Source organism: Acomys russatus, chromosome 7 (assembly GCF_903995435.1).
Source record: "Acomys russatus chromosome 7, mAcoRus1.1, whole genome shotgun sequence".
In the NCBI taxonomy this organism is placed as follows: Eukaryota; Metazoa; Chordata; class Mammalia; order Rodentia; family Muridae; genus Acomys; species Acomys russatus.
Window position 1 is genome coordinate 49067772 of NC_067143.1, and position 21038 is coordinate 49088809.

The 21038-nt window shown below is 41.0% G+C and overlaps 1 protein-coding gene across 1 annotated transcript in view; it reads left to right on the forward strand.

The window, feature by feature from the left end:
- The window catches only part of Nars2 (asparaginyl-tRNA synthetase 2, mitochondrial), a 102767-nt gene extending 83893 nt beyond the window's left edge, over positions 1 to 18874 (forward strand). The window contains exons 12-14 of the mRNA XM_051148960.1: positions 12197 to 12294; positions 14394 to 14420; positions 18713 to 18874. Of these exons, the coding sequence (XP_051004917.1) occupies positions 12197 to 12294; positions 14394 to 14420; positions 18713 to 18857 (270 nt within the window). The 3' untranslated portion in view covers positions 18858 to 18874. The remainder of the gene's footprint in view (positions 1 to 12196; positions 12295 to 14393; positions 14421 to 18712) is intronic.
- Positions 18875 to 21038: the final 2164 nt, after the last annotated feature.

Consider the following 21038-nt stretch of genomic DNA (forward strand, 5'->3'; position numbering starts at 1 on the left):
TTCAATTTCCAGCAACCATGTGGCAGCTCACAGCCCACTCCAGTTCCAGGGGATCTGACACCCTCACACAGACGCACATGCAGGCACATATGGCACCAGTGCACATAAAATAAATAAATAATTTTTAAAGGAATTGCACTATTATGAAGAACAACAAAGAAAAGTAGCTCAGTGTAAAGATGATTCTTCTGTTGTCTTACTTAGAAAACTAAACCCATTTTTCAGCGTTAGAAAGTATACTAGTTACTTTTCCATTGCTGTAACAAAATGCCCGACAGAAAACAACTTAAAGAAGAAAGGGTTTATTTGGCCTTTAGTTCAAGAGGACACATCCCATCGTAGTGGGGAAGGTATAACGGCAGGAGTGGGAGCCTGCTGGTCACCTTGCATCCAGTCAGGAAGGAGAGAGGGAGGTCCCTCTTTAACCATTGCAGATGCTTTGGAGTCTTCCTTGTCTCTGTCAGCAGTTTTAAACTTGTTTACTCAATTTTCCTCACCAATCTTCACATTTTTCACATGTTCATATTACACTTCGTATTTTTCTCACTGTAGATATGAGTGAGACCAGTGAGCAGTAGCCATACCACAGCCTGAGTGCTGTGCTATCTTGAAATTTCTTCCACCAAAGAAATTGGTCTGTTACTTTGAAATTCAGCTCCACGTGAGTTCTCAGGACTCAGGCAAAAAGCAATCATATTCGTTGCCAGAACATAACACACATGGCCTCCAACCCAGTTCCTGATTGACTTGTTCCTCCGAAGCCTCAAGGCCTACCCCACTAGTGTTCCGTGTTTCTGTCTGCGTTCTCAGGAGAACTATCCCAGGAGCCACCCCAGAAATGCTTTATGCTCCTATGAACTACTGAGCCTCTACTGGGTGTCTACCTCCTTCCAGTAGCTTCTGTGGATCAAATCTTTACTCAGACCCTTGGGAGACACAAGTCATATTCAGCTCGCATAGCACTGCTGAACATTACATAATGGGATATAACAAAGAGAATAACATTTCAGTCAAGAGGTAGTAAGTGAGTCTTCTTGGTGGCAAAGGTGTAATTCTTTGTAGGGGTGATAACCAAAAGAGGCATGAGAAGCACTTTTTGGGGTGTTAATCTTGTTCTCTTTCTTGATCTAGACTGGTGCCACACAGTATGCTCATTGTATGAGAGTTAATAGAACTATACTCTGTTTATTTGTATACTTTTATACATAATATAGTATTTTAAGTAAGTTCACTTCAAAGGGGAATGCTGCTCTCACACATGGTTTGTGAAAGTCAGAAGAACCAACATTATAAAAATGTTTAGTTAGCTTGGCAAACTAAACTCTGCATCAATATTAGAGGGATCACCAAGATGGCTCAGTTGGTCAGCTGACAGCCTGACTGGAAGGAAGAACGAACTCCTGCTAGTTATTCTCTCACCTATACACACATGTGTGCGCATGCGCACACGCGCGCGCGCGCACACACACACACACACACACACACACACACACACACACACACTATTCTAAAGAACTAGTGATGGCCTGTGGTCTGTGAACTAACCTGGAAGACAGAGGGCTAAGGACGAGTCACAGTTGATTCCCTGAAATCGGACTTTTCCTTCTAAAGATGGTGTTTACAGAAATGTTTTCCTTTCTTGAAGAGGAAGAACTCAGATAACTTGTATGTTTATGTACTTCCCAGCTGATTTCTGCTGGCCGGCTTGGAATTTAGAGCTCCCTAGAGGAAACAGAAGTGTGGTAATTACCTTGGCCCCGAGGGAATGGAAACATTTTGAGACAAGGTTAAAATTCCATTCGTTTGAAACCATTAGTGTCTTTGTGAGCTATAAAACTCTGCCTGTTCAGCAAGCACAAGCAATGACACGGACTCAGAATTTGTAAGAACTTAAGTGATTTTCAGTTGCTGCCGTCTCCTAGCCCATGTGCATCTTCCTTCGTGGATCTGGAGGCTATTTCCTCATTCTGCCGTCTTTCCAGGGCCAACAAGAGTAGCAGATGAAAGGGCATGAAGCTTTTTCCTTTCATGAACTTATTGTAGAAAGGTGGTATATGAAAGGCTTTGTTCCTGTTTAGCCTGGTTTTTAAATTTAAAAATCTAAGTTTTATTTTGAGTACATTGATTGGAATCAAAGAATAAGAGCCAGAAGGACAGCATAAATAGAGACCAAGGTTCGCTCAGCTTGAATACCAACATGGATCATTTCAAGACAGCTTGCTGCTGCAGCTGTGTAACTTAAGCAGAATCCAAACTCAAACCCGTGGGGGAAGGTGAGCCAGGAAGCATTCTGGGCCCAGAAGATGCATGGAGTGCAGCAGGTTTGTGTAAGCTAGGACAGTTAGGGACATGTATATCTCTTAGCGGGAGAATGAAAGGGCAGCAGAGCCAGAGTCCTTAAACTATTTAAACAACCAGGCTGCATAAAAAACACAGTGGAGATTCTCACCTAAAGGGCTCAAACTTGGTCATCTTTGAATCGAGACATTTTTCTCTGTAACTGGCAAATCATTAATGAAATGTTTGGCTCTAATGCCTGATACCATATTATTCCCTAGAGCTACCAGATATACACCAATGTTGTATGCTCTGTTCCTGTTTTCTATTCTCTTAGAACCTAATTTTTTTCCTTTAAAGTAGAAATGGTTGTTAATACAGAAGATTTTTAAAAATTCAAGGTCATGGCCTGAGTTTTGCCTGTGATTTGACAAATTTCTAGGAAAAGACTAACGTAGGGAAGCTCTAGGGTTCTGTACCACTCATTTATTGTTCGGAGTAGTCATAATGAAACTCATAAACAAGTAAATAAGGATGCTTTCAGCCACGTAACTAGAAGATACAGATGTTTTCCAAAGGGAATTTTGCAAAATTTGCAGCTTCTGGTGATATGTTCTAGGCCTTCCTAATGCTGCGACCCTTTCATACAGTTCCTCATGTTGTGGCAACCCCCACTCAAAAAAATTATTTCATTGCTACTTCATAACTATAATTTTGCTACTGCCGTGAATTATACTGTAAATCTCTGATATGTGACCCCTGTAGAGGTCACACCCACGGCTTGAGAACCACTGCTCTGGCTGTTTTAAGACATAACTCCTCCCCCACCAAAAAATCTAGCTGTTTCTACAGCTGGGCATGCAAGAGCTGACTGGGCAGGTAAGGGGTGCCAGCAGGCCAGGTTCACAGTCGCCTTTGCAGGTGGCGCATTGGAAGTTAGTTGGAAGGACTGTTTGTGCTTGTTTCATGGTGATTCTGACCTGTGATTATTTATGATGCTTTGTGGTTTGATGGAGGGAACTAGAAGAACAACTCTTCCGTCCTTCATTGTACTAGAGAGAGAAGAACCAGCTGGAACAAGACAAGGCAAAGAGACCCAGTAGGCGAGGAAGGGGCAGTGCAGCGGACTCCTGTATCCCCAGTTCTGTTTCTCCCTCAGTGTGTGCTATACTTTCCTGCCCTCCTGACAGGAGTTTCGTTGTGTGAATTGCATTAACCAAAAGATTGTGAACAGAAGTGATATTTTATATTATTTTTGACATGCTTTTTAACAGATTTCAATATACTTTTTTCTGTCTGCCCCAAAACTTTTTAAAGAGATCGTTTTCTCTCATCCCCAGGGCAGTTTAAAAAGTCAGATTCATTGTAAACTAGTAATTATTTTTACATTTATTTTGTGCATATGCATTTGTGTGCACTGTGATACACATGTGCCATGGCACGTAGTGGAGGTCAGAGGGCAACTGCGGGCATTAGCTCTTTCTTTCTACCATTTGGATTCTGGTGGAACTGAGGTCATCATGCTTAACAACAGGCACCTTTCCCTGCCAGTCCATAAGCTAGTGATTCCTAGTTAGGATTGATATAGCCCCTTGGTGACATGTAGTAAAGCCTGGAGACACTTAGGTCTGACCACCTGGGCTAGTATAACTAGCACCTAGCGGGTAGAAGCCAGTTACGCTGGGAAGTACCTTACAGTGGGCAGAGAGTGCAGCTCAGTGGTAGAGAGCATAGAGACCCTAAGTGCCATTCCCAGCACCAAAGGGGGAGAAAGTTCTATAACACTAAAAACTATCTAGCCAAAAATGTTATTAATGCTGAGACTTGAAGAACCCTGGGGTTTTATTACTACAGTGTCTTGTCTATCCTAACATAGCCACTGTCACCTCGACTTTGTAATAGTTAATGCATAAGTAGTTGAACATAGCCAGTTAGATAGCCCAGCAATTAAGACAGGATTGGACATTTTTTATTATATTTGTTTGTTTTTAACTTATACACTTTATATCCCAAATGTAGCCCCCTCCCTCATCTCCTTCCAGCCCCACCCTCCCTCCCTTTTCCCTCCTCCCAGCCCTAGTCAGATCCCTCCTCCCCTACCATCTAACCCTAGCCCATCAAGTCTCATCTAGACTGCCTGCATCATTTTCCTCTGTGGCCTGGCAAGGCCGCCCCACCATGGGGAAGTGATCAATGAGTGGGCAACAGGGTCCATGTCAGAGGCAGCCCTACTTCCCATATTATGGGACTCACATGGAGACTGTCCTGCATATTGACCACATCTGAGCAGGGGGTCTAGGTCCTTGGTTGATGCATCAGTCTCTGCAGCACTGCCCTGCCCCATCCCAGATTTATTGGTTCTGTTGGTCTCCTTGTGGAGTTCCTGTCCCTTCCAGGTCCCTCTATTCCCCAACTCTTCAAGGATTAGACATTTTTTAAAGTCTGCATGAATATAATACCATGATATAAGATTTTAAGGTGATTCAACGAACTAGTGAGATGGTTCAGTGATTAAGAGTGCCTTCTGCTTTTCCAGAGACCCCAACTTCAGTTCCTAACCACACACACACACACACACACACACACACACACACACACACAGTAACTCACTGCCTATAACTCCAGAGGATCCTATGCCCTTTGGCCCCTGGAGCTTCTGCACATGGATAGTGCTCAGGTGCACATGCGTGCACACACACACATAAATAAATAAAAATAAAAGGCTAGTGGTGATTCACATAATGTAGAAGGTTCCATATCTACGGCAATTGCAGAGTTCCAAATAAAGAAAAGCCACACAGAAGGCCTAAGGAGTGCTGTAGTTACATAGCGAACTCTCCAGTGAACTCACATAGCAAGAGGTGTGCAATCAAAGAGGAGGACTAGTTTTTTAAGCTTCTCTAAAAATAACATTGAGAGAGAGACAGACAGACAGACAGACAGACAGACAGACACAGAGAGGCAGAGACAGAAGAGAGAGCGGGGAGTGGTGGTGGCACAGCCTTTAAGCCGAGCACTCAGGAGGCAGAGGCAGGTAGATCTCTGAGTTCCATAACAACCAGGGTGGTTATACAGAGAGGCCTTGTCTTGAGGGAGAAAAAACAGAAAAACTAAGATCCAGAACTATTGCTATAACATGGGACTGAAAAAAGTGCTAAGATCCCAAAAGTGTGCTTTGCTTGTTGCTTGTTTTGGTTATACCAACATCGGGGCCAAGCAAGAGCTGCTCTCTGCTCGTGTGTGCTCATGGAGAAAACAGAACACTCAGCTGGGCTGCTCCCCCTTCCCACTTTTCTCACCTGCACCTCGCTTCCCCTGCATGTTTTGAGGCAGTTGCTTTTCAGTTTGGGTTATTAGCATTTGTATGTTCTTGCAATATAACAAGGGATTGTTGCCACCCTTTTGCTTAGAATTTCCAGAACTTCATCCTTGCAAGTAATAGGTTCTTTATGTAGCCATCTCTTCAGTGCTGCCCAGAATGGCAAAGGCCAGAGACTCACTTGGTTAACTCTTTTCTTCCAAACCTAATTGCCCATAATTTTAAACATAAAACTCTAGGTTAAAGTTAAGAACAAATGTTTCAGACTCAGTTGGTAAAGTGCTTATTTAGCGCACACAAAACCCTGTCTCCAGTCTCGAGCACCACATATATTAGATACGAGGGTGCAAGTCTGTAATCTCAGAACTTAGAAAGTGGAAGCAGAAGGATTTGAAGTTCAAGGTGAAAGCCAGTAAACTTTCTCAGTGGGTTAAGGCTTTTGCCCGCAACCCTAACCGCCTGAATTCGCATCCGAGAGCCTCCATGAATGAAATAGAGCACTAACTCCTGAGAGCTGTCCTTTGACCTTCTCAGGCACACTCTGGGGCGTGTAGCCACACATGTCCATGCATATGCATACCCACACAAAGTACATGTTTTTTAAAAGCACCCAAAGAATTAAGTCACAAAGTAATACGGATTGCAGGTAAACTTTCTTAAAAAAAAAAAAAAATGTGAAGGGGGTGGGGTGCTGAAGAGGTTAAGAGCAGTTGTGATTCCTGTAGAAGACACAGGTTCAATTCCCAGCATCCACATGGCAGCTCTCAACCATCTATAGCTTCAGCTCTAGGGATCCACTGGCCTCTTCTAACCTCAGCAGGCACCAGGCATACAATACATGCAAATATAATACATACATGCAAATAAAGTTATTTATTTTATGTGCATAAAATAAATCTAAAAGAGTTTAAAGATAAGAACCACTAGCTATTAAAACGTACCAACTAATGTAGCACACTGTCGTTCTCCTCTATTACAAGTTTTTGCTGTTTCTCTGACAAAAGTGCAACACATCTTCATTGTAAAAAGTAAGAAAATACAAATGAAAGGAAAAACTTTAAATCTATATTCCTGTAACAATGCAATGCTATTAACAATTTTATTATGTATATAACAGACTTTTCTCCACACCTAAATGTGTTTAAAGTGCCTTGCTAATCACACTTGAATTTTTGAGAGTGGAACTAATGCAGTTTAAGTGTCCTACACACTAATGTTTTTTCATATCTTTGATTATTCTGTTAAGACCAGTTCCTCGAGCTCTTGTTGCTGGCTCAAGGCATTTTGCATTTTTAAGTCTTGGTTATCTGCTACCAACTTGCTAACCTGGAAAGATTGCTTCAGGTGTATGAAGGTATTGGTGTATCAGTTCTCTTAGGTGTGGCTTATGTTGCTTATTTTTCGCTATCAAGATAAATTTAAAAAGTGGTATTTCATTGTTTTAATTTGTATGTCTTCAAGTAATAATCAATGCTTAGTACCTGTGGCATACAAAAATTAAGAAACATTTTCACTTGTAGGAACTAGAATGTAGCTCAGTTACATAGTAAATGCACAAGGCCCACATTCAATTCCCAGCAGGAAAAAGAAAGGGAGGGAGGAAGGAAGGAAAGCTCTTTTATTGGTCATGACATAGCAAAGAAGTACACACACATAAATGTCCAACAAGAAGAGAAAAGAAGAGCTGAAAATATATAACTCAGCTAGTAGAGTGCTTGCCCACCATGACATACCCCCATTCTATCTTAGCACTGCATAAAACAAGACCTGGTGATGCACAACTGCAGTTCCAGCCCTCAACGGCTAGAGACATGAGTATCAGGAGCCATAGACCTCCTCAGCTAGATAGTAAGTTCAAAAAGAGGGTAGGCTACACAAAACCATATGTGTGCGTGCGTGTGTGCATGCATGTGTGCATATGCATGTGTGTCCATTTTTGTATGTGTGTAAGTTTGTGTGGCAGGGGAGGCAGGTGCACTTGTACATATATGCATATAAAGGCCAGCGGTTGGCACTGGTCATCCTCCTCAATTGCTCTCTACCTCACATCTATAGGAAGGCCTTAGGCATGATTTCTGAAGCAAGAGCTGCAGACTTAACTAGTCCAGCTAGTGAACCAGGTACAGGGATCCTTCGCCTCCACTTTCAGAATGCTGGGGTTACTGGATTTGTGCCACACATCTGGCAAAATTATCTTTCTAAACAATAAACTATGCAGCCGTTGAGACATTTACAAGTATGTGAAGTAATTTTACTGGCATAGTTTTTATTTCTTAAAATATAAGGTCGGGGAGTTAGAATCTTATAAATATAATCTGATCTCTAACATACTCATTTTAAGTGTATAAAAACGGAAAAGAAACATGCTAAAGTGTAACTGTATTTTCATAGTGCTCAGTGATTTTATAACTTATATTATGATGAAGCTATAGAAATAAAATACTTTTTGTACTTGTTTATTTATTAAATATTAGGGTTTTGCACTTGGATCTAGACAGTGGCTCTACTTTAATGTTGTGCTTATGATAGTAATTAAGTCCATGATCTCAAAAGATATTGTTAATGCTATTTTGCTTAAGACAGCACCTTTTATTTTGTTCAGTATTGTGGAAGATTTACAAAACTAAAGAGAATATTAAAAATGGATACTTGTCCAACCCACTGTGGCACAGTCCTTAGTCCCAGCATTTAGGAGCTCGAAGCAGATGCATCTCTGAGTTCCAGGCCAGCCTAGTTTGTATAGCAAGTTCTCAATAAGCCAGAGCTACACAGTAAGACCCTGTCTCAAAAACATAGGTTTATATAATTAACATCTTTTTCACATTGTATATGCAATACTGAGATAGTATTTATTGAAAACACAATGTACACACTTGTTTATAGTTCATGTTGTCTTTTTTTTTGGAAGCACTACAACTTCAGAACTTTCCCCCTCAAACAAGTGCTATATTGTATGTCAGATGCTATTTTATAAGCTTTATCAAATCCAGTCTAGGTGTGGTGTGCTCTTGAGCTACTGCACACGCTTTATAATAAGTTCCCGCCAATGATACTCAGGAGAAACTAGTGCCTCATACATATAAGCACATAGTTACCAGGTCATGGAGCTAAAGAAGCACGCAGAGCTTACCTAGTCCCAGCCCTTTGCCCTTTGCTCGGTTTTCGTACAGACAAACATTCCTGTGAATCTTTTGTCTCTAAAGAGTACTAATTCTAGAGCCATGCATGGTGCTTTACAGCTGCTGTCACAGTACTTGGGAGGCAAAGATAATGATCAATGTAAGTTCAAGGCCAAACTTTGAGGTCAACCCAGTCTACATACCTAGTTCTGGGCTAACCAGGTACAAAATCTTTTAAAAAATATTTTATTAATTTATTCATATTACATCTCAATTGTTGGCCCATTCCTTGTATCCTGCCATTCCTCCCTCCCTCCCGCTTTCCCCTTACTCCCCTCCCCTATGTCTGTGACTGAGGGGGACCTCTTCCCCCTGTATATGCTCATAGGGTATCAAGTCTCTTCTTGGTAGACTGTTATCCTTCCCCTGAGTGCCACCAGGCCTCCCCATCCAGGGAACGTGGTCAAATATGGGGCACCAGAGTTCATGTGAAAGTCAGATCAACTCTCCACTCAATTGTGGAGAATGTCCTGTACATTGGCTAGATCTGGGTAGGGGTTCGAAGTTTACTGCCCATATTGTCCTTGGCTAGTGCCATAGTTGAAGCAGGACCTCTGGGCCCAGATCTGCCCGTCATAATGTTCTTGTAGGTTTCTAGGACCCTCTGGATCCTTCTATTTCCCCATTCTCCCATGCTTCTCTCACGTAAAGTCTCAATAGGATGCCCTCCCCTCCGACCCACTTTCCTGGTAAGTGAAGACTTTCATGGGACATGCCTATTAGGCTAGTGTTCTGATATAAGTGAGTATATACCATTTGACTATTCCTGCTTTGGGCTAACTCACTCATTATAATCATTTCTAATTCAATCCATTTGTCCACAAATTTCGGGAATTGCTTGTTTTTAATAGCTGAGTAGTATTCCATAGTGTAAATGTATCACAGTTTCTTTATCCATTCTTCTACTGAGGGACACTTAGGCTGTTTCCATGTTCTGGCTATTATGAATAAGGCTGCTATGAACGTGGTTGAGCAAATGTCCCTATTGTGTGGTGGAGCATTTTCTGGGTGTATTCCAAGGAATGGAATAGCTGGGTCTTGAGAAAGCCCTATTCCCATTTTTCTGAGAAAGCGCCAGATAGATTTCCAAAGTGGTTGTACCAGTTTGCATTCCCACCAGCAATGAAGGAATGTTCCTCTTTCTCCACATCCTCGCCAGCCTGTTGTGTCACTTGAATTTTTGATTTAGCTGTTCTGATAGGTATAAGATGGAATCTCAGTGTTGTTTTGATTTGCATTTCTCTGATGACTAATGACATTGAGCATTTCTTTAAGAGTTTCTCAGCCATTTAATATTCCTGTGTTGAGAATTCCCTGTTTAGTTCTGAGCCCCATTTTTTAATTGGGTTATTGAGTTTGGTGGTGGTTAATTTCTTGAGTTCTTTATATATTTTGGATATCAGACCTTTGTCAGATGTAGGGTTGATGAAGATCTTTTCCCAGTCTGTAGGCTGTCACTTTGTTCTGTTGACAGTGTCTCCTGCCTTACAGAAGCTTCTCAGCCTCATGAGGTCCCATTTGTTAATTGTTGACCGTAAAGCCTGGGCTGTTGGTGTTCTGTTCAGTAAGTGTCTCCTATGCCAATGTGTTCCAGGCTCTTCCTCACTTTTTCCTCTAACCGATTTAATGTCTCTGGTTTTATGCTGAGGTCTTTAATCCACTTGGACTTGAGTTTTGTGCATGGTGACAAATAGGGGTCTAATTGCATTTTTCTATATGTAGACATCCAGTTAGACCAGCACCATTTGTTGAATAAGCTATCCTTTTTCCATTGAATAGATTTGGCTTCTTTGTCAAAAATCAAGTGACCAAATGTGTGGGGATTCATCTCTGGGTCTTTGATTCGATTTCACTGATCCACCAGCCTATTGCTGTACCAGTACCATGCTGTTTTAATTACTGTTGCTCTATTGTACAGCTTGAGATCAGGTATGGAGATTCCTCCGGAGGATCTTTTCTTGTATAGGATTGTTTTTGCTATTCTGGGCTTTTTGTTTCTCCATATGAAGTTGATATTGATCTTTCAATGCCTTCAAAATATTTTGTAGGTATTTTGATAGGGATTGCATTGAATCTGTAAATTGCTTTTGGTAAGATGGCCATTTTTACTGTTAATTCTCCTGATCCACGAACAAGGGAGATCCCTCCATGTTCTGATGTCATCTTCAGTCTCTTTCTTCAGAGATTTAAAGTTTTTTTCCAAGCAAGTCCTTCACTTGCTTGGTTAGAGTTACTCCTAGATATTTTATTTTGCATGTGGCTATTGTGAAAGGTGTAGTTTTCCTAATTTCTTCCTCTGCATGTTTGTCATTTGTATATTAGAAAGCTACTGACTTTTTTGAGTTGATTTTGTATCCAACCACTTTGCTGAAGGTGTTTATCAGCTATAGGGGTTGTCTGGTGGAATTTTGGGGGTCACTTATGTATACCTTCATATTGTCTTCAATTAGGGATAATTTGACTTCCTCTTTTCCCATTTGCATCCCCTTTTGTTGTCTTATTGCTCTGGCTAGAACTTCAAGAACTATATTGAAGAGATATGGAGAGAGTGGCCAGTGTTGTCTGGTCCATGATTTTAGAGGAACTTCCTTGAGTTTCTCTCCATTTAATTTGATGTTGGCTATTGGCTTGCTGAATAGAGCCTTTGTTATGTTTAGGGATGTGCCTTGTCCCCTTGATCTCCTCAAAACTTTAAACATGATAATGATCACTGTAAGTTCAAGGCCAAACTTTGAGGTCAACCCAGTCTACATACCTAGTTCTGGGCTAACCAGGTATAAAATCTTTAAAAACAAAAACAAAAACGGAGGCTGGAGAGGTGACTCAGAGATTCATAGAACTTGTTGCTGTTACAGAAGACACTGGTTCAGTTTCTAGCACCCACAACATGGCTCACAACTACCACTCCAGTTCCTAGGGATCCAGTGCCCCCTTATAACCACTGCAGGCACCAGGCACACCTGTGCAGACATGTACATGTAAGTAAAATACTCATACACACAAGATAAATCTAAAACATCTTTTTTTTTTAGATTTTAATTCCTCATAAGTCTCATCGTGCACAAATCTGTACTGCCATCTTCACATGGGGCTTTTAATCCCATCCAAACGCTGTTTGTGGAACTCACTGCAAGTCTTCTTTGTGGTTTCTTCTCTCGTTCTTGACAGTGGGTATTGCTCACAAGACACACAAATAGTTTAAGGGAGAAAATCTTTGCCCATAACTTATTGCATTATTACAAAGATAATATTGATTTGATTTTAAAACAGAGGATGTGGACAGAAAAGGTGAATGAGATTCTAATAGTCAAGCAGTCAACTTTAAAATTGTTTCAAGAAAATGTTCCATTTGCTTGAAAATCTTAGTGTTGTTGGAATCACCAAGAGGTGCAGTGCTGTTCATTGATTGATTTCTTCTTAGGTTGCTGCCGTTGATCTTCTGGTCCCTGGAGTTGGGGAGCTGTTTGGAGGTAGCCTCAGGGAGGAACGGTACCACGTCCTAGAGCAGCGACTAGCAAGGTATTGGTCAGACCTAAAAGAAATGCACTTAAGTAACTGGGGTGGGGTCCTTAAAGGTAGCCCCCCTGCACAGTAGCAAAACCTAAGCATTTGGACTCAGCTCCATGTGATCCTAAGGAAGGCTGTACTATCATCTGTAAGAATCTTCTTGAGGTCTGGACTTATTGACAGGTGTTCATGCTTAAAATCTCAGCAAGAGGCCAAGGCAAGAAAAAGAATTTCACAGGTTGCAAGCCAAGCCAGCATGGATGACAGAGTGAGACCCTCTCAAAAAAAAAAAAAAAAAAAAAAAAAAAAAAAAAGGCATGAGGGCACGTGCCCCTAGGCCCAGCCTTTTTAAGTTTCAAGGTCATCCTGGTCTCCATAGTATATTCCAGGTCAGGCACAATTATATAAAATTTAAGACCCTGTCTTAAAATTAAAAAAAAAAAAAAGCAATAAAAGCAAGAGATATTCTCAACCCTTCAAAGCATCTCCTTCATTTTTATCTTACTTGTGTCCTTTTTATGTCCTATGTTTTATGAATGTCATGATCCTACTGTGTCATAAAGACAAACTGAACTAAGAAAAAAATAAAGATAAAAAAATGCTAAGCTAGCACTTATAAGTAGATTTCCTTCCTTGAATTCTCTACTGTACACAAGTCCTGATTTAGCTGTTTGTATAACTTTGTTTTAATTTGCCTTTTGAGATGTGAAAAATGAATCTATAGACACATAAAAAATATTTTAGAGACAGAAAGTGGAGAGTTATATTTCTAATTGAACTGTCTCTCCTATATAGTGATGCTCTGCCAGGGAACCACAATGACGTCCTAAACTGACCATGCTTATAAACCTCCATTTTCTATGATTTCCATTTTTTGCTATACCAGACATTAAAAAAGTTATTTTCTCATGTTTGTGTTAATCCTTCTCTCCAATAGTACTGGGTTTTGTAACACCTGGAAGGAGAGGCATTTTGAAAATATCCTATTAAATGAGCCATTTTTAAGGCCAGCTTTTCCAGTTGGAGACACGCTTTGAGAGTGGACGCTCTTCTACGATCCACCCTGTAAATCTATTGAGTAACTTGATGTTGCAACTCTAGTCTCCTTAACTGCTCCACTGGATTAGGCACCAATAGAAGACAAGTAAAGGGTGCTGTGGAAGGTTCCCTCCGTGGGCTAGACTGCCACGTGCTGTAGACAGTGCTGGGAACGTTGTGGGATTGCCGTGCAGGACAGAATCTTAAGCACAGGAAGAATCGCACGTGACAAGAAGCCTCATCTGTTGAAACATTGGTCGTTTTGTTTTCTTCAGTTGCTTCCTTCCTCCCAGAAACCTTCCATCCATAATTTTAAATGCTCTCCTAATATCTGATAATATCCCACTTTTTCTCTTCTAGTGACGTAGCTGTGTGTTCCTCCGTCTCATGGGTCTGTCTGTGTCTCGTGCTCATGTTCTCTGTTACTGTCTTTCAATTAGAACTTTGATGGCCCTTGTCATTTCAGATATAGTCCTACATACCTTTTTCAAGGGCCGCAGTTAGTTTTAATGACCACCAGGAGCTTAAAATGGTTACTCACATCTCTCTAGGCAATAACTAAGTTGCAGTAGTATTATGAAAGCAACCTCAGGATTGCACTATTGTGGTAAATGTTGTGAGATGAAAGTTGTGTCCCGATGTGCATTGTCTGCGTGCACATGCACACGTGTGTGCGCGTGCGTGTACACACGTGCGCCTGCCTGCCTGCCTGCCTCCAGGTACCGTGACTAGTAGTGACTCTGCTTTTCCTTCACAGGCAGTAAGCTCACGTCAGACCAGTCCCTTCAAGTCCTATTTTTATTCCATAGCATTTATTGCCTACATCTCTTATTTCATAATACCTTATTGCTTAATGTTAATATTGATTACCTTATATTAATAGGAAGTCTCCTCTCTAATAGAAAACTTCACTTCCTCAGTGCTGTTGCGTATGATTGGAGGGCACAGGCTTCACTGTGTGTGCTTCCTTACAAAGGTCCTTGTGCATACACACTAGAATAAATGCTTTATGGTTGATTAATAAATGTTTTATTGCTACTGTCACAATTTTTTTCCTTATTTTCTTTTTACAGATTGGGACTAACGAACGCCTACCAGTGGTAAGGATGTGGCCATGTGGCCCTATTCCGACATTCTGAGTCATGTTAAAGGATTCTTTTTTCTTTTTTTCCAAGACAGGGTTTCTCTGTGTAGCCTTACCTGTCCTAGATTCACTTTGTAGTCCAGGGTGGCCTCAAACTCACAGAGATCTGCCTGCCTCTGGCTCCCCAAGTGCTGGGATTACAGATGTGTGCCACCATGCCCAGCATGTCAAAGGATTCTTACTTGTTTTTTTGTTTTGTTTTGTTTTTTAGGATTCTTAATTGTAATTTCCATGCCCCTGTAAGCAAATGCTAAGAACTGAACACGAGACTCAGGAAATTGTTCACTCCCTCCCAGTCTGTGAAACTAGCAGTAAAAGCAATGGTTACTGTTTAGCTACTGCCTCTTATGGATCCCAAACAATGTTTGCACTTGTATGTCTGTTATTTCGTGTAATCGTCATGACCCTTGAGAAGCAGGTACTGTTGTTACCCCTTTATCCCACCCCCTAACCATGAGGCCGAGACATGTGAGCTAACTTGGTGAAGATCGTGTTAGGATGGAGCTGAGCACACTGTACACCAAAGCCTTTCCTTGCGCTTTTGCTCATTTGTGACGCAGGGCCTTGCTGCACAGGCTAGGCGGAAGCCTCTGGGCCTTCCCTTAGGCTTCAGCGTCCCTGTGTTTGACACTGGGAGCTTTAATTAAGTGATGCCTGAGATACCCAAGAGCTACAGAGCCCTGTGCTGCCTAGCAACAGCCACCTGTCCACAGCCACACTCACTTCCACAGAGCTGACCTGGGTTTCTTTCCAAGGCTTGTCAAGTACTTGGAAATACAGATGGATTACATACTTACGTGTAAGATCAGTGATGTCTTTAACCACTTTGTGTTCTTAGGAGAAGGAAATGACTAGAAATACTTTCTAGTCTTGATTTTAGAGTTTCAAAGTTCAGCTAATGGCTTTTGACGGCCTGATAGTGACCGGCAATATCCTTAAGCATCTTGCTGTCTCTTACTTTGTTTTGTTTTTCATGATTTATAAGATGAAGTGATAATATCTTCTTCACAGCATTATTGTATGAAATAAAAAAGTACATTGTATTCACACGGAGTAGAAGCAGTTCAGTAAATGCTAGTTTCTACACCCTTTTCTTCTTTTCTCCTAAGTATTGCTATTTAGTAGATAAGTCTTCTCAGTCAATTATGCTGTTACCCTCTCAGATTCTATCAGCTAATATTCATAGTGCTTAAAAACCTATTTTAAAGAAGCAAATATTATATATTGGCTAAGAATGTATGATATTATTAATCATGTCTATACTGTTTTTCTTTCTTTCTTTTTAAATGTATTTTAACTGTGTTTTCAGGAGGAAAAAAAGGACTCATGCCACAGCAGGCATGTGGAGGTCAGAGAACGGCCCTTGGGAGTTGGTTTTCTCTTTCTCTGCCCTGTGGGTCCCAGGATAGAACTCAGGACAGCAGGCTTATCTTACCTACCTGCTGAGACATCTCTCCAACTCCTATACTATTTTTCTAACTAAGGATTTCACACACTTAGGATCTTCAAATAAAAGCATCTATAATTTGAGTTCACTTCCTCTTATGTGCTGGTCATAGTATGTTAAAGGTGAACGGAACTTGAGAAAGTTTTACATACATGATCTCTATGAAAGTTTCTGACTTTAAGAAGCCAGGTGCCTGAGCGTATACTCACTTCCTGTTTCTGCTTGTCACATGCAGACGAAATCAGCAGCCAGTTCCATATGTTTTCTGGCACCTTTTCTATACCTGCTTGCTTTAGAATCCATCCATCAAAGACACAGATCTGAAGCATGGCACGGTAGTAAACTGTGATCCAGTACTCAGAAGACAGAGACAGAGAGGATCTCTGTAAGGTTGAGGCCAGCCTGGCTACATAATGAATTAATTCCAAGCCAACCGGGACTACATAGTGGCACCCTGCCCAAAAATATAGATATAGGTAGCTAGGTAGGTAGGTAGATAGATAGATAGATAGATGATAGATAGATAGATAGATAGATAGATAGATAGGTAGGTAGGTAGATTCTAGGCCAACTGGGATTACATAGTTGACACCCTGTCCAAAAATATAGATATAGAAATGATAGATAGTTAGATAAATTAGATAGATAGATAAAACCACTTTTTTATTAAAAGTAGATTTTTGTTTTTTATATCAAAGCAAAGTCGGGCTGAATCCTCCTGCTACTTCAGCTTTTGACATTCATGTCAGTGGTTTGGCATCAGTACATGAGAAATTTAGAGTCATGAAACCCAACACTGAGCCTCTGCAGCCAACTCCGGTCCTGCAGGTTTTTATGACAACTGGTTTGCTGAGCTTTCATCTAATTGTCAGTAATTCAGTGTGCACTTGTTTCCATGCCTTGTACACCTAAAGTGAACACTCATCAAGACTGCTCCCCCCATCTATTGCCTAGAGTGTTTACTAATCAGACGCTTTCTAATAACCCCTGTCATGCTGATCTCACTTGGGTACAGCTCATCCAGTTGCTATTGGTTTTTATGTTAGAATCTTTACTCTTAAGTGTCAGTGTGTTAATACTAGAACTGAAGAGTCAAATGGCCACTAGCTGTAGTGCCCTTAAAAGTCTTACTATGAAGCTAATTTACAAATTATTTGAGAAATTGTGAACTTGTCTTAATTCACGTATATGACCCATCAAGCTTGGAACAGTAAGATGGCTCATGGGGTAAAGGCACTTGCCCCCAAGCCTGACAACTTTAGTTGATTCCTAGGCCATGGTGGTAGAAAGAGAGCTATAACTTATCTGACCTTGGCATGAATGCTATAACACACATGTGTACACACAAATAAATAAATGTAATAAACTAAGAAAATTCCCAATTAAATGATATAATATTTAGGGCTGTCCTTTTCTTTTCCTCCTAAAATAACTTCATTCCATGCTAGTTTATTAGAATCTGAGTTTCAATCATAGCTGTAGTATTTTTTTACCATGTAGTCTTAATTGTTTTAAAGTAGAAAACATATCATTGAATTGGGAAGTGAAAAGAAACTTCCAGTTCTCTGCTTCAGGGTAGTGAAGATGCTGTCATTTTCTGGCATGGGAGATCACCTCCAATGTTTACCCATGTTTTTCTACTTTAAAACAATTAAGTTTTATGAAATGAACAACTACTCTAGAACATTCCCTGCAGATGAAGGATTGACTGAGACCAGTGCCTGCTCCTGATAGAGTTATACAGTCTCATAAAGAGCAAAATCTTGGGCTGGAGGAATGGCTTAGTGGTTAAGAGCAATTGCAGCTCTTCCAAAGTACCTGGGTTTGATTTCCAGCACCCACACAGCAGCTAACAGTAGTTTATAGCTACAGTGCTAGGGGATCTGATACTCTCTTCTGTTTTGTAGGCACTGCACTCACATGGTGCATAGATAACACATGCAAGCAAAACACCTATTATACACATAAGATTAAAATAAATGAATCTTTTTAAAAAGCAAAATCATTTCATAACTCTTCATTCTCACGGACAGAGCATGGCTAAGTTGGTAAAATGCTTGCCATACAAACATGAGGACCTGAGTTCAAACCCCAGCAGCCACATGAAAAGTTGAAGGTAGCACCTTCCCTCTGTACCACCATCACTGTAGGGAGGAGGGCCACAGACACAGGCAGATCCCTGGAGTTGGCTGGCTACCCAGTCTAGCAGAATCGGTGAGCTCTATCCACATTCAGACCCTGTCCAAAGCGTAAAGTAGACAATGGTTGAGGAAGACACCTAACACCCATTTCTGGCCTCCACAGGTACCCACACCTAGACATACACACAACCACATCAGTGGCCACCTCCTCGTTCTGCTCTGCGTATTGAATGGTACGATTTGAGTAAGGCGGAAATGCTATGCTTAGCATACCAATAAAATAGAAGATACGTATGTTTTTTTAAAAGGCTAGTATAAAATCTCTGTAATGTCATGAGGCAAGTTTTCTACACATGTGTGATGCGTAAGCAGCTTGACGAGAAACAAGGTCAAGTAACCAAAGCCCACAGCTGCACAACAGGACCCACTGCTGCTTGTGTGAGTAGCCCTCGATAGCTGGGCCCCTTGCTAACTCCTCCATTTTCATTTCTCTGTAACTTCTCTATTTGTATGGTCTCGGTGGAATGAAAAGATGGGCCTGCTTTGCCACAGAGACATAAACAACAAATGACTGAAAAATACTTGTAAAATACGCAAGTCCTGTCAAAACATTCAACCTCTTTAAATGTTTGTAAGTAATAGCTCTGTCTTTAAAAACAGGTACCTGGACCTTCGCAAGTTTGGATCTGTACCACATGGAGGCTTCGGGATGGGATTTGAACGCTACCTCCAATGCATCCTAGGAGTGGACAATATCAAGGATGTCATCCCTTTTCCAAGATTTACTCATTCATGTCTTTTGTAGCTGAAAGATTGTTTAATGGCAAGGCCGAGACTCTGCACATGAGCATATGTGTGGAAGACTGGTGTGTGCATTCTGGAAATGTGGATTCCAGTGCGCAGTTCCTGTGCTATGAAGGATAACATGAGAAATAGAAGTGGTCTTGATTTCCTTAAGTCAAAGGCTCAAGAAGAAATACTTAGAGCAAATGGACTTTCAACTCTGTTACTTCAATTAAGAAAAGAAGTAGCTGGGTCTGTTGTCCAGCTGCCGGGGAAGCCAGTACATGACAGTGACTTGAGCTTCGATAACATCTCGAAAAGAGAGAAGCAAGGAAGACATCGAAGTGTTGGGTCCCAAAGTTTCTCTCAGCCTCGCAGATAGGACGATAATGTTTTACCTTCCATCAGTACCTTATTTCCCTTTGCATTAAAAAACAAAAAACAACTAATGGCTAAAAATCAGATGATGCTTACCCTTTTCTGCCTTGCCATTTCAAGTACAGTAAATGCCGATCTTGCTCTTGGGCTTTACTCAGCCTCATAGAAGAAAACACTCCCTTTCAAGGTACGAATTGATTGATGAAGTTGCTATTCTAAATTAAAACATTCTTCGTTGGGTGCTAAAAAGAAATAACATTTAATAGCTGTCAGTCTTTACTTATAAAAGAGATGACATTAATCATTTAAACTCTTTAATCACTGTTGTAGTTCATTTATATTGGACACTTATAAAATCTCTAGTCGTCAATAAAACAGGGGTTTTTTCATTGATATCTATGAAAGAAGTTATTTTTAAATTCCTCTCGATCCTTTCCCATGAAATTTGTAAGAAAGATATTTTTAATCCAAAGTCGGGGTGGGAATGTGGCCTAGTAGAATGCAACAAGTGCCAGTTTGGGGCCTCCAGATCTGACAGTTCCAATACCTTGACAAAAATCACTTACTTTGTGTCCAGTTCTCGGACACACCTGTATTTGTGTGTGTGTTTAAAAGTATGCTTAGCCTTGAAGTGTAGCTCAGTGTTAGAACATTGGCCTAGCATGCTTAGGGCTCTGGGTTTGACCCACAGCACAGGTTGGGGCATGCCACACTTTTAAAGACTCTTAACTGGCTTCATTTATGTGGACCTAATATTGGTTGTATACTTGATAGAATTTAAATGTATCAATTATAAAAGAACATGCATACCCAAAATAATTTTTAAGGTTTCATTAGATAGCTCTTGGAGGTAAATTATTTTAATTTAATTTTACGTGTGTGTGTGTGTGTGTGTGTGTGTGTGTGTGTGTGTGTGTGTGTGTGTGGTTGTTTATGTCTACATGTATGTATGTACACCACTTGTGTGCCTGGTACCCACAGAAGCCAAAAGGGGGCATCAGATCGCCTGGAAGTTGGAGTTAGAGATGGTTGTGGGGCACTGTGTGGATGCTGGGAGTAGAACCTGCATCCTCTGGACAAACAGCCAGTGCCCTTGGCTACTGAGCAAGCCATCTTCCTGCCTCTCTTAGATTAATTCTTTTGGGGGTTGGAGAGTGACAGGGTCTCTCTATGTAGCCTTGACACTCCTGGAACTTGTGAAGTAGACCAGACTGGCCTTGACCTCAGTGCTGCACCCTGACCTGCTCTTTGGTTAGTTCTTAATCAGTTTGTTTAAGTTCCATGTCTTAACCTAATTCAAAATTAATATCTGAAAAACGTGAAAAGAGTGAACTTCAAAACCTAAGGGTTAAAAGACATCTAAGAGGCTGGCTGGGTTGATGTGCCTGCTGCGCTGAGCACCTCTGTGCCTGGGCCATCTGTCTTTTCTTGAAAAGGTGCTCATTCAATTGCTGAATCCATAGGCAGGATGATGGCTAAGATGAAGTTCCAGCTCCAGTCTGCTTTCTCTGGGCTTACATGCTAAGTTTGGGACAGGACAAGAGGGATAATTAGGACTTTCATAAGCTTGCTGCAGCCATGATTAGAGGGAAAGGTCCATTTGTGTCTTGAAAGGACACTGTTTGAGCTGCTTTTATATGTCAGTACTGTGTTAGGTGCTAAGCACTGAAGAACGAAACAGAAGTGATACTTCCTGGAATTAATAGTCTATTGGAAAAGACACCTAATGGGATAAATGTATTGTTTCAAATGTGATACGAGATAGAAAGCTGGGTAGGGAACAAGAAGCTTCCTAGAAAAAGGCATCTTTGGAAAACAGTGATAT